This window comes from Bos grunniens, chromosome 5 (genome assembly GCF_055505025.1).
Source record: "Bos grunniens cultivar Pamir isolate PY7600 chromosome 5, Bosgru_T2T1.0, whole genome shotgun sequence".
Taxonomy (NCBI): Eukaryota; Metazoa; Chordata; class Mammalia; order Artiodactyla; family Bovidae; genus Bos; species Bos grunniens.
This window is the reverse complement of record NC_141169.1, coordinates 102,600,060-102,614,799: the sequence shown is the minus strand read 5'-3', so window position 1 is coordinate 102,614,799 and position 14,740 is coordinate 102,600,060. Positions and strand designations below refer to the sequence as shown.

Here is a 14,740-nt window from a genome sequence, read left to right as displayed (position 1 = left end):
GTGTTAGTCTAACTTTAAGAAAAATCCAAACTCCAACAGCTTTTGATACCATCTTGGATTTTGAAATAACTTCAATCTGCAACTGGCATTCAGAATGCCCTTGGCATGTCAGTCTGTGATGGCAGTAAAGACCTGTTAAAACACTTGAGCTGAACTTTATTAACCAAAATGGATACCACCAGCTTTATCAGGATTTCCCAAGCCAGTAATCAAACCCGAGTCTCCTGCATCGCAGACAGATTCTTTACCGACTGAGCTACGAGAGAAGCCCCTATCTTCTAAATAAAGCTTGCTTTATTTTTATTTTGAAAAAAATGAAAAATAAATTAAACTAGAATTCAGATTCCTAATCTAGAGCATTTTTCACCTCAAGAGTTTTCTTCCATGAAAAAATTTCCAGCTAATTCTAAACTCAGCCAGTCGTCATCAGTTTCATCCTTTGCTAACTAGCCATAGCATCTGTCTACATTATCATAGTATTTGGCATTTGGTTATTTTTCATTTAGAGTATAATTATATATGGTCTAATGGGCTTCCCAGGTGGCTCTAGTGGTAAAGAACTTGCTTGCCAATGCAGGAGAAATATGAGACTCGGGTTCAATCCCTGGGTCAGGAAGATCCCCTGGAGGAGGACAAGGCAACCCACTCCAGTAATCTTGCCTGGAGAATCCCATGGACAGAAGAGCCTGATGGGCTACAGTCCATGGGGTCACAAAGAATCGGACACGACTGAATCGACTTAGCATGCACGCCTGCACGTATATGGTCTAATAATGAATCTAATCATTTTTCATTAAAGACAGTAAATTTGTCATATATTCATTTTTAATTCTCTCAGACAGAGCAAGACAGAGAGTCTACAATTCTAAAACTTTTATTTTGACCAAGTGAATACAGATTTCTGTTATTGAAAATGTAGAATTAATCAGTGACTTGTAAAAGGTTTTAATATGACTGTGTTGCAACATATATTCAAAATTTCAGTCTTTCCAAAATACCTGATCTCTGCTTAGAAGTTTATAATTAGATACTAAAAAGGAACAAAACAGAGGAGAATCACATACATTGCCCCCAATTTTTCCATAGTACACCATGAAAGTGAAAGTCGATCAGTCATGTCTGACTCTTTGCAACCCCATGGACTATCCAGTCCACGTAATTCTCCAGGCCAGAATACTGAAGACGGTAGCCTTTCCCTTCTCCAGGGGATCTTCCCAACCCAGGTCAAACCCAGGTTTTCCGCATTACAGACAGACTCTTAACCAGCTGGGCCAAAAGGGAAGCCCATATTACACCATAAAACAACTAATACTTTGTGAGAAGGGACAGACACCCTCCAGAAATAAAAGCCCTATTCACAAGGTGCTTTCAGTAATTTCCTTCTTGATCTGCAAATCTAAGTAATACAGCTGGAAAGTTCTCCAACTGGCTTTTGTTTTTAATTTTTATCTATTTGGCTGCTCTGAGTCTTAGTTGTGACACGTGGCACCTTGAATCTTCCTTACAATATGCAAACCCTTAGCTGTGGCATGTGGGATCTAGTTCCCTGACCCAGGTCCCCTGCATTGGGAGAGAGGAGTCTTAGCCTCTGAACCACCAGGGAGGTACCTCCACCTGGTTTTAATTGCTGTATAATCTTTTGAGAAAAAGGCATCAGTAAAACTGGATCCACACCAGAAATAACTTTAAAGACCTGAATTAATTTTTGGATTATATATTCGAAAGCCAGCATCCTTTTCAACTAAACATTCATTTTCATTTATTCCTTTACTGGTTCTCCAGACACAGGTTATTCCAAGCATGGCAGCAGGCACTGGAGATAGGAGCAAACTCTTGGTCTACCGGGATACAGAAATAAATTCTTACAGCACTATTATGTACATATGTATGCATGTACTCAGTCACTCAGTTGGGTCCAGCTCTTTTTGCAATCTCATGGACTGTAACACTCCAGGGGATTTTCCAGGCAAGAATACTGCAGTGGGTTGCCATTTTCTACTCCAGGGGATATTCCCAACCCAGGGATAAATTCTTTTGTAGCACTATTAGTATCTGTCAAATTTCTACCCATTGTTAAAGCTCAGCTCTTCAGTGCATTATCTCCCTGTTTGCTTCAGTGAGAATTAGTCATTCCCTATTCCTGTTCCCAGGGTTACTCTGCTAACAGCCCTTACTGTATTATTATAATTGTATATACACAGCTGTTTGTTTTCTCAATCTCCCACAGTGTAAACTACATAGTGTTTATAGTAAGAGCGGAGTACTTGTTATGGTACTGAACTTATTGATAAAGGCCCTACCTTTTGCAAGGGGAATAGTTACCCTCTCCACTGTTGGTGGGCATATAACCTGGTAGAGTCTCCTTAGTGGGAAATGACATAGCTTTCAAAACTGTGCATCAGTTCAGTTCAGTTCAGTCACTCAGCCGTGTCCAACTCTTTGCTATCCCATGAACCGCAGCACGCCAGGCCTCCCTGTCCATCACCAGCTCCCAGAGTTTACCCATGTGAAACCTTTATTTCACATGTTTATATGTAAAAGGATAGTGTGAGTGAGAATTGCATTCAAGGTCTACTTTGAGGAGAAATCACTGCTCAAGGTCCCTCTTCAGTCTTCTGCACTCCTTCCTGATGAAACTAATTAATCCAAGGAATTAGTTAATCCAAGTAATTAATTTACTAATTTAATTCAATTAACTAGACTGCTGCCTGTTTTCCAATGTTTGAATCTCTTACCCACCCACCAGACTCTGACTATGCTGCATTTATTTATTTATATTTTTTACAGTAATAATCAAGAATGCAAGGAGATCAAACCAATCAATCCTAAAAGAAATCAACCATGAATATTCACTGGAAGGACTGATGCTGAAGCTGAAGCTCCAATACTTTGGCCACCTGAAGCAAACAGCCGATTCACTGGAAAAGACCCTGATGCTGGGAAAGATTGAAGGCAGGAAGGCAGGAAGAGAAGGAGGCAACAGAGGGTGAGATGGTTGGATGGCATCACTGACTCAATGGACTTGATTTGAGCAAACCCCGAGAGATAGAGGACAGGGAAGCCTAGCAGGCTGCAGTCCATGGCGTCTCAGAAGCAGACACAATTTAGGGACTGAAAAACAATCAAGAAAGACAATTTCATAAATCACAACAATGTCACTTATACACATAAACATTTGAAGTTGATATGTGGAGGGAGAATATAATTCTAATTACCTCAAATTTTCATAGCAAGGTGACTCAGTTCAGTTCAGTTCAGTTGCTCAGTCGTGTCCGACTCTTTGTGACCCCATGGACTACAGCATACCAGGACTCCCTGTCCATCACCAGCTCCCAGAGTTTACCCAAACTCATGTCCATTGAGTCAGTGATGCCATCCAACCATCTCATTCTCTGTCGTCCACTTATCCTCCTGCCCTCTATCTTTCCCAGCTTCAGGGTCTTTTCAAATGAGTCAGCTCTTCGCATCAGGTGGCCAAAGTTTTGGAGTTTCAGCTTCAACATCAATCCTTCCAATGAACACCCAGGACTGATCTCCTTTAGGATGGACTAGTTGGATCTCCTTGCAGTCCAAGGGACTCTCAAGAGTCTTCTCCAACACCACATTTCAAAAGCATCAACTCTTCAGTGCTCAGCTTTCTTTATGGACAGAGGAGCCTGGTGGGCTGCAGTCCATGGGGTCGCTAAGAGTCGGGCACGACTGAATGACTTCACTTTCACTTTTCACTTTCATGCATTGGAGGAGGAAATGGCAACCCACTCCAGTGTTCTTCCCTGGAGAATCCCAGGGGCGGGGGAGCCTGGTGGGCTGCCATCTGTAGGGTTGCAGAGTCGGACAGGACTGAAGCAACTTAACAGCAGCAGCACATCCATACATGACTACTGGAAAAACCATAGCCTTGACTAGACGGACCTTTGTTGGCAAAATAATGTCTCTGCTTTTTAATATGCTGTCTAGGTTGATCATAACTTTCCTTCCAAGGAGTAAGCACCATTTAATTTCATGGCTGTAGTCACCATCTGCAGTGATTTTGGAGCCCAAAAAGATAAAGTCAGCCACTGTTTCCACTGTTTCCCCATCTATTTGCCGTGAAGTGATGGGGCCAGATGCCACTGTGTGCCATTTAAACATTCTAAACAGCTTGTCACTAGGAATTCCCTGGAGGTTCCACTACAGGGGTCACAGGTTCGATTCCTGGTTGGGGTACTAAGAGCTCACATGCCACAGCGCAGTCAAATAAATAAATAAGTAAAATAGTTTGTCACCTCTTTTGAGAGAAATCCCATAATTCTTGAAGGACCTGCCCAGATCTTAATTCTACGTTCCTAGATTGCCCCTGGCTAAATACACCCCTGTTATTTTCTACTATTCAGTATTTTACTTCTGCTGCTACTTCTATCATTATGGTCTGGATTGTATTACAGCATTTTTTGTTGTTGTTGTATAGGTGCATATTCACACCAGATTGTGACTCTGTAGAAATAAGAATATAGTTTTTTGCATGATACAAAAAACTCTGATTTTTGCATGATACATTCCTTGACACATACTAAGCGTATAAGAGATGTTGGTTGAGATTTATTACATGGGGTTTTGAGGGTCATTCCCCTTAGTTACTCCTCACCCACATTCATATACCACTGGACCATTTTCTAAAACAAAACAAAAAAGCAAAACCCTATCAAGTGGGAAGCTCATGTATAAAAGTGCTTTCTCTAACCATGCTCTGTACTGCTGAAAACTTCTGAGAACCATGCTCTTCCGCTTCTGTTTTTTAACTTTTCTTATCTGAGACATTCAGAAATGACTCACTTTGAAACTCTTCCTGTGGAGTCAGATGGTAGTGGAAAGTGTTGGGTTTGGTTTATCATCAGAAACGGAGAGAGGAAAGAGGAGGCGCTCATCAAAGTTCCTAACTGTACTTCAGGACTTGACTGTGGTCAAGGGCGGGGACCAGACGGGACAAGTGGGGACCTCCAGACCTATGCAGAAGCCTTCAGCTATTATCTCGGGTTTTTGGTAAGGAAATCTAGATGCACCTGATGATTTATGCCCAGCTTGTTCTCTTTAGATAATGGTTTGAAGGTCATTATTTTCTATTCCCCCTTCTTTCCCCAACTGTTATTTCTTTTGCTTTATTCCCATGTCCACCTTTTTCTTTTTCTAACTATTCCATGTTCTATTTATCTTTGCTGTTTACATTTCATTCCGGAACTAATATTGAATTTTTACATCATTTTCCCTGCTCTTAAATTGGCTGTTTCTCCTTCTGATCTTTGATTCCAGCTTTTCCCAATAATTCCATTTTCCAAATCAGTGATTATGTATTTTTCTTAATATATATATTTTTTCTATTTCATTTCGCTCTTTTTCTCTTTTATTTTTTTCCACATTCTTTATTGCTACTGATTCTGTCATCCTGTTATTAGTATTTGATTCTGGTATCTACTTTTCTTTCCCTATTATAGCTGAATTTTAGTTTCAGGATTTTACTTATCTTTTTAATTCTGATTGGTCAATTCAGTATTGAAAATTTAAAATATGTATATAGAGAGAGTTACTTTTCAACCAAAACCAATTTCGTATTGAAAACTTAAAAAAAATAGAAAGAGAGGTACCTTTCAACCAAACACTTGGAGAAATATAAAAAGTTACCTTGAACTGAAAGATTTTTAAGATTCTGATTCAGATACACTTTCATTGCAAAATATGATATTTAAAGTATAGTATGCCAGATGATTCAGTTTCTTTGCATTAGAATTTTTCTCTTTTCAATCTTTATTATTTACTTATTATTCTTTATTACTGTGCTGCTCTTGATGCCTTTCTCTATTAGCAATACCAAAGGCTTTTCTGTTATGTGATTATTTGTAGTAAAAAGAGTTTTGGCCTGATAGTAATTGGACCTAGGATTTGAGATCACTCCTAGTTGTGACTATGTAAAAGTCCCCTAATTTGTTGAGTTTCAGTGTCCAAAACTATAAAAATAGAAATAAGAAGAAATAATTGCTAACTTTCTTTTCAGCCCTTGAACTCTCTCCATCTCTCTATATTTTATGAATCGATGCGTGAATATGTGTGTAGGACAGGTGGTCAAGGTAGCTGCCATGCACAAAAGCAAAGGAAGTGAACCTGACAGGCCTCGAATATTAGAATAAGCAAGGCTACAGAATGGAGAATGGGAAGCACTTCTTCTTTTTTGTTATTTTGTTTTGTTATTTTAACTTCTGCTAATCCCTATGCTAGCATTTAGTCAACTCAGCAGAACAAGTCATATGGTATTCTGGGTTTCTACCAAAGGAAACATAAAATGCTGTTATAGCCAACAAGAATTGGGAACTGGAAAACAAAAAAAAGGAAGTTAGAAGAGATAGCATCCTTATCGAATTAAACAAATAAGAATTAAAATTTTTATTTAATAGAAAAAGAAAAGAAACCCCAAGTATGAGCATCCATCCATTCAAGTAATCTTTAATCCTTACGTCTTACAAAGCATTGTGCTAAATTCTGTGGAGCAAGCATTTAGAAATAAGATATTTTTTTACCATTATGAAACTTAAGGCTAGAATAATAGACAAGACAGCCATGAAAATAATTGTAATGCAGAACAAAAGGCACGTTGCCCAGAGAATACAAAAAGTGGTTCAAACCCCACCATACACACACAAAATTTAGGAGGCTGAAGAAGTAAATTATGATTGGGATTATAAGAGAGGTTTCAAGGAAAATATACTTGAGCTTGATCTTGAAGAATGACTAGGATTTCAGCATAACTAGGATTTCAACAGATAGTGATTAAGAATGGAGGAAAGAGGAGGTTAAGGTAGAGAACAGCATTCCAGACAGAAGTGAACAGCAGTCGCCAAGGTAAGAAAATGGCATTGACTTGGAATAGTGAGTTGTTCAGGAAAGCTATAAAGTAAGGTATGTTTACAGGAATGTCAAAAATTACAGGAATTTCGCTGGCAGTCCAGTGATTAATAATCTGCCTTCCAATGCAGGGTAGGTGGGTTTAATCCCTGGTCGCAAAATTAAGATCCCACGTGCCACAGGGCAGCTAAGCCCATGAGCCACAACCACAGAGCCCACATTATTCAGCGAAGACCCAGCACAGCCAAAAAAAAGAAAAGAAAATTAGGGAAGAGTTATGTCACAGAGGCCGAGAGAAAGAGAGTGATAAGAAGCCAATGTAAAGTAATAGAGATATTGTGGAGGATAAAGATAGAGAAAAAGATGCTTGTATTTACTCTCTAGAGGTAGTTTTAGCAGAGTAATGGGATAGAAGACTAATTACAAAGGGTTAAGAAGTAACTGGTGAGAACACAGACCCCAAAACAAACCAGTATCCTTGAAAAAGAGAAGCTGCTAAATTAAAAGGCTTAAGAAATATCCTGATGCAAAGTGTGATCCTTAACTGGATACAATTGTTGACAAATCAGCTATAAGGGATATTTTGGGGATAGCGGGAAAAAAAGGATGAAGTCTGAATATTCATCAAGGTAAGTCTTACTGTAAATATGGGGACTGCTAAGTGATAAAAGTGATCAAAGAAAGCAGTTTATATAAAACAATATGCATTTACACCCACGTTCATAGCAGTAGCATCTGCAATAGCTAAAATGTGGAAGTAACTCCAATGTCCATTGACAGATGAATGGATAAATAAAATGTGGTACACACATAGAGTGGAATATTATTGTCTTAAAAAAGAAGAGAATTCTGACACACACTACAACATGGATGAACCTTGACGACATTTTGCCAAGTGAAATAAGCCAGTCACAAAAAGACAAATGCTGTAGGATTCCATCTATACAAGGGATCTAGAGTAATCAATCCTAAAAGATGATGCTGTGAAAGTGCTGCACTCAATATGCCAGTAAATTTGGAAAACTCAGCAGTGGCCACAGGACTGGAAAAGGTCAGTTTTCATTCCAATTTCAAACAAGGGCAATGCCAAAGAATGTTCAGGCTACAGCACAATTGCACTCATTTCACATGCTTGCAAATTTATGTTCAAAATCCTTCAAGCTAGGCTTCAACAGTATGTGAACCGAGAACTTCCAGATGTTCAAGCTGGATTTAGAAAAGGCAGAGGAAGCAGAGATCAAATTGCCAACATCCATTAGATCATAGAAAAAGCAAGAGAATTCCAGAAAAACATCTACTTCTGCTTTATGCCAAAGCCTTTGACTGTGTGGATCACAAGAAACTGTGGAAAATTCAAGAGATGGAACTACCAGACACATTACCTGCATCCTGTATGCAGGTCAAGAAGCAGCAGTTAGAACTGGACATGGAACAACAGACTGGTTCCAAATAGGAAAAGGAGTACATCAAGGCTGTGTATTGTCACCCTGCTTATTTAACTTATATGCAGAGTACATTATGCGAAAACCTGGGCTGGGTGAAGCACAAGCTGGAATCAGAATTGCTGGGAGAAATATCAATAACCCCAGATATGAAGATGATATCACCCTTATGGCAGAAAACAAAGAGGAACTAAAGCACCTCTTAATGCAAGTGAAAGAGGAAAGTGAAAAAGCTGGCTTAAAACTCAACATTCAAAAAAATGAAGATTATGGCATCCGACTCCATCACTTCTTGGCAAATAGATGGGGAAATAATGGAAACAGTTACAGACTTTATTTTCTTGGGTTTCAAAATCACTTCGGACAATGACTGCAGCCATGAAATTAAAAGACGCTTGCTATGACCAACCTAGACAGAATGTTAAAAAGCAGAGACATTACTTTGCTGACAAAGGTCCATCTAGTCAAAGCTATGGTTTTTCCAGTAGTCATTGTATGGATGTGAGAGTTGGACCATAAAGAAAGCTGAGCACCGAAGAATTGATGCTTTTGAACTGTGGTGTTGGAGAAGACTCTTGAGAATCACTTGGACTGCAAGGAGATCAAACCAGTCAATCCTAAATGAAATCAGTCCTGAATATTCATTGGAAGGACTGATGCTGAAGCTGAAACTCCAATCCTTTGGCCACCTGATGCAAAGATCTGATTCATTGGAAAAGACTCTGATGCTGGGAAAAATTGAAGGCAAGAGGAGAAGGGGATGATAGGGAATGAGAAGGTTGGATGGCATTACCAACTCAATGGACATGAGTTTGAGCAGGCTCTGGGAGATGGTGAAGGACAGGGAAGCCTGGTGTGCTGTAGTCCATGGGGTTGCAAAGAGTTGCACAGGACTGAGCGACTGAACAACTAAGAGTAGTTAAACGCACAGAAACCAAAAGTAGGCTGGTGATTGCCATGGACTTCAGGGAAAGGGAAGTGAGGAACTGTTTTTTAAAAGATAGAGAATTTCAGCTTTACAAGATGAGAAAGTTCTAGAAATTGTACAATAATGTAAAAAACCCAACACTACTGAGCTGTACTCTTAAAAATGGTTAAGATGGTAAATTTTGTTACATGTGGTGGTGGTGGTTTAGTCGCTCAGTCATGTTTGACTCACTGCAAGCCAACTGTAGCCCTCCAGGCTCCTCTGTCCATGGGATTTTCCAGGCAAGAATACGGGAGTGGGTTGCCATTCCCTTCTCCAGGGGAACCTTCCTCACCCAGTGATCAAATTCACATCCCCTGCATTGCAGATGGATTCTTTACCAACTGAGCCACTGTATTTCACCACAATTAGAACAATTTAAATACCAGTATGCACAGTGTAATCTAATTTCATTAAATTTTTCTTAATAAAAAATATATATACATATAGTACACACATATGAATGTGAATAAAGATCCAGAAAAATGTAAATTAAGGTACTAAAAGTGTGGGAATTCCCTGGAGCAGCCCACCAGGCACCAGGGCCCACCAGGCAGCCCACCAGGCAGCCCACCAGTGCAGCCCACCAGGCACCAGGGCCCACCAGCCCACCAGTAGTATCCAGTGGATACAACTTTGCTCTCCCAATGCAGGAGGCCCGGGTTCAACTCCTGGTCAGGGAACTAAATCCCACATGCTGCAACTAAAGATCCCACATGCAACTAAGACCTGACATAGCCAAATAAATAAAAATATTTTTTAAAAAAGATATTTAAGAGTAATCACTGACTAGTGGTATGTTTTTATTTTCTTATTTTTGCTTGTTTATGTTTTCCAATTTTCTTCATGAATTATTTCTGTTTCTATAATAATCAAGCTATTTTACCCAAGGTATATTCATAAAAAACAAATAAGAAAGCAATGATAGGTCGTAAGGAAATCAAGGGCTTCCCAGGTGGTGCTAGTGGTAAAGAACCACCTGCCTATGCAGGAGACTTAAGGATATGGGTTTGATTCCTGGGTAGGGAAGATTCCTGGGAGAAGGGCATGACAATCTGGAGGGCATGACAGTCCACTCCACTATTCTTCGATGGAGAATCCCATGGACGGACGAAGCCTGGAGGGCTAACAGTCCATAGGGTCGCAAAGAGTCGGGCACAACTGAAGCGACTTAGCACAGCACATAGTTGATTTACCATATTGTGTTAATTTCTGCTGTAAAGCAAAGTGACTCAGTTATACATATTCTGCATACATATTCTGAAAAATTCAGAATTTTTCATATTCTCTTCCATTATGGTTTATCTCAGGATGTTGGATACAGTTCCATGTGCTATACAGTAGGACCTTGTTGTTTAACTATCCTATATATACTGGTTTGCATCTGCTAATCCCAAACTCCCAATACTCCCCTTTTCCTCAGCAACCACAGTCTGTTCTCTATGTCAGTACAGTAGATTTTACATTGTCTTTCAGAGTATGTTTTTGAGTAATCCAGTGTGAAGTTAAGGAATATAAAATAAACCAGTGTTAGGGTCTTTGTGGCTCTCCATCTTTAAGTTAGAATTCTATGAATATGCATTTTTTTTTTTTAGTTTTAATATTTTTGTTTATATTTTTACAGAAGTTGGAGCAATGGAGTCTTTCTCTGCTGAGACCAATTCAACTGACCTACACTCACAGCCCTGGGATGAACCCCACATAATTCTCTCCATGGTCATCCTCAGCATCACTTTCCTACTGGGGTTGCCAGGCAATGGGCTGGTTCTGTGGGTGGCTGGCCTAAAGATGCAACAGACAGTGAACACAGTTTGGTTTCTCCATCTCACCTTGGCTGACTTCATCTGCTGCCTCTCCCTGCCCTTCTCCCTGGTCCACTTGGTTCTCCAAGGACACTGGCCCTACGGCTGGTTCCTATGCAAGCTCATCCCCTCCATCATCATCCTCAACATGTTTGCCAGCGTCTTCTTGCTGACCACCATTAGCCTGGACCGCTGTCTGTTGGTACTCAGGCCAATCTGGTGCCAGAATCATCGCAACGTGGGAACAGCCTGCACTATCTGTGGTTGTATCTGGGTGGTGGCTTTGGTAATGTGCATACCTGTGTTTGTATATCGGGAAACGTTCACTATAGACAACCAGAGTATGTGTAGCTACAATTTTGGTCACTATGGCTCATTAGATTATCCAGACTTCACCTATGATCTATTGGAAAACGGGTCTTTTGACAACTATCCGCCTGGAGAAATGGATGACAGGTTAGATTCCTTCTCTTCGCAAACCAAGGATCGGCCTTGGGCAGCCACCACTGGCCTCCATTCCCAAGAATTTCAAAGAACTTCTAGAGACTCACTCCCTATGAATTCAGCTAGATTATCTGTTCAACAACCACATTATGATTTGTTTCAGTCTGCTGATAAAGTCTCAGCTACACTCTCCAGTGACTTTCCCATTGAAGATCACAGAACTCACCCCCTGGAGAACTCAAATTCTTTTCTCCCTGCTGATTTAGAGTTTTTTTCTAATGCCTCCAGTGATTCGTTATACACATCTGAGCTATCACAAGGTTTCCAGGATGATTATTTCGGCCAGTTTGCATATGATCATCAAGTGCCAGCACCCCAGGTAGCCATAACCATCAGTAGGCTAGTGGTGGGTTTCCTGTTGCCCTTTATCATCATGGTGGCCTGTTACAGCCTCATTATCTTAAAAATGCGTCGGAGCCGCTTCACCAAGTCTCGGAGCAAACTCTTGAGAGTGGTTATGGTGGTGGTGGTTGTCTTCCTTGTCTGCTGGGCTCCGTACCACATTGTTGGAGTCCTCTTATTGTTTACTGACCCAGACACTCCCTCTGGGGAATCTCTGTTGTCCTGGGACCATGTGTCTCTTGCTCTAGCATCTGCCAATAGTTGCTTCAATCCATTCCTCTATGCTCTCCTGGGAAAGGACTTTAGGAGAAAAGCAAGACAGTCCATGCAGGGAATTCTGGAGGCAGCTTTCAGTGAGGACGTGACACACTCTACCAGCTGCCCCCAAAACAAAACCTCTTTCGAAAGAAACAGTATCAGTACAGTTGTATGAAAACATGGAGCCATTGACCTAAGCAGAGGTTCTTAGGCGAATGCAACGTGTTTCTTAAAAGACAGGCGAGATGGGGAGCAGCGGGGTTCTTGCAGAGACCGTCAAAGAATCCATCTGGAGGTTCTCAAAGCGTGGTCCCAGACAAGGGGCATGAGCATCACCTTGAAAGTTGTCAGAAGTACAAACTCTCCAGCCCTTCCCCCTGCAGGCTGGCTGAACCTGAATCTCTGGGAGTGGGGTCCCAAGAGTGTTTGCACAAGCTCTCTTGTTTCTGATGAATGCTAAACTTGGGAATCACTGTAAAGATAGTTTATTTCAATCCCAAACAAAAGCACGTGAGATAAATGAGAATGCAGTCTGCTTAAAAATGATGTTTCAAAAGAAAATAATAATATTTCCAATGTCAAATATTTTCTAAATTTCCTTCCTGATTCAATTTAAAACCATTTCTTCCTGTGCTCCCTGAGTGAAAGATAATCTTTTATTCAATGGCTTTGTTGGGGTGATGGCAGTGGTGATGGTTTTAAATGAAAAAAAAAAAAAGGTGCAAAAAGAAAAAGTCTATAAAAACAAGGAACAGCTCTAAAAGGACTGTTTCTGAATACAGTTGGTGCAACATGTGAAACACAAACAAACAAGGAGTTATGAGACTAAGTTGGGAGCAGAGTACAATGCCAGATGCCTGCTACTTGGAATTTTCTGGATACAGGACACAGGAATTCTGAGTTGCCTTCATTTCAGCTGAATAAGCATCTATTGTGTAAAGACTACTTAGGGCACCTAAGAACTTTCTCATGAAACGGTATATAAGTCACAGTTTGGGCAGATGGCTCCTCCGTTTGTTTGCTCTAACTGCTTATTGATAGAAGCATCTGTCTTTCATTCTTTTTCTTAAGCTCCTTAATTCCCTTACTTCTCTCCTGCCTCGAAATCTTCTTCCAGGCTTTTTGCCTCTAATAACCAATACTTTCATAACACGCAAATGACTCATTTGCTCTCACTACTTCCCAAGAAACTTATTTAAAACAAAAGGACAAAGAGTAGAAGATGAGGCAACTATTCTTGAATTCACTGCAAAATAGCTGAGTACCCTCTGGGCTTGTTACCCATCCAACTCCTAAAAACATGACTGTAGATGTGTATTTTTCACACTAAAATTATCAGATGTATCTGGGGTTTAATTAATCTTTATCTTTACCAATGTAATACATGCACACAGTTTTTTAAAGAGAAACCAATGCTCATAATGAAATCTAAGAGGTTTCCTGCCCCACTCTGGCCAGCTTCTCCTTCCTCCTACTCCCACTTCCCAGAGATAACCCTTGAAACCACAATCTGAGATATTCTTTCTGAAATTTCCCATCATATTTCTAAGTCATGACCTTATGATGCTAGTTTTTGTACATGATAAATGTCTTTTTGTTTTGGAAGAGGAAGAATTTTTTCTAAACTCCTTCATATTTTGTGTTTATGCAGCATCCCAATATTCATTAACCATCATCCTTTAATTTGTTCACAAGCACACATTTTCTGCTACTTTGCTGATCCATTCCAACCACGCTTCTTTCATTTTTAAAAAAGCATTCTCCAACCCCATCACCTTCTCGTTTTTTTCTGTATATGAAGTTTTATGTATGGATATTAAGCCTCTACATTTTCAGGTTTGTTTGTACTACAACTTAACCTCATCTGAGCCCAGTGATTTAACCTGAAACATAGAAAATGAGATGTTTTAGACTTGCAAAGCACTGTTCCTTGTTAAGTGGTGGAGGGGAGGGTCTGGACTACAAATGAGGTATAAAGTGCTATGTGGAAAATTTTCAAATCATTAGGAATGCTCTCACTTGTGCAATAATGATATCCAAGATGATGTGATTTGTCATGCTACTTTCCAATTTAATCTGCTCATATATTTGATGTGAATAAATGCTTTCTTTCTCCACAGTTCCTTGCAAGGCTCAGAGATTCATGGATCCTTTTAACTGACATTCAGGATATATCATAATCTCTAAACATACAGCAAATAAACCTCATAGTGGGTAGCTGTAGGCTTGCTGTAATGATGATTAGCTAGTTTTCTGGAAACCCCAACATTCTCATGGGACCCTGGATAGAAATCTCAAACTCTTAGGGCTAGTGTACAGGATACCAGGGTGAATGATCTTGGCATAATTATCCCAAGTTGGCATACCTATTCAATAGTTGACATTTCTGGGCTCCTTTTGAGAGTTGTGTTTCCCTTGGAAATGTATTCTGAAGAAATCACTAGAATTGGAATCCCCTCATTTTCAATGTAAAACTCTGGTCAGTACCTGTAAGCTTTGCCCAAAGTCCCAGAGGGAGAGCCAAGTCCTTCTCAAATTGTAGTATTTTTAATCTT

General features: G+C 40.0%; 1 protein-coding gene across 1 annotated transcript; it reads left to right on the top strand.

Moving 5' to 3' along the window:
- The first annotated feature begins 4,948 nt into the window (after nucleotides 1–4,948).
- C3AR1 (complement C3a receptor 1) lies at nucleotides 4,949–14,304 on the top strand. The gene is made up of 2 exons (XM_086402080.1): nucleotides 4,949–5,019; nucleotides 10,904–14,304. The coding sequence occupies exon 2, from the start codon at nucleotides 10,915–10,917 to the stop codon at nucleotides 12,358–12,360; it is 1,446 nt and encodes a 481-aa protein (XP_086258206.1). The 5' UTR covers nucleotides 4,949–5,019; nucleotides 10,904–10,914; the 3' UTR covers nucleotides 12,361–14,304.
- Nucleotides 14,305–14,740: the final 436 nt, after the last annotated feature.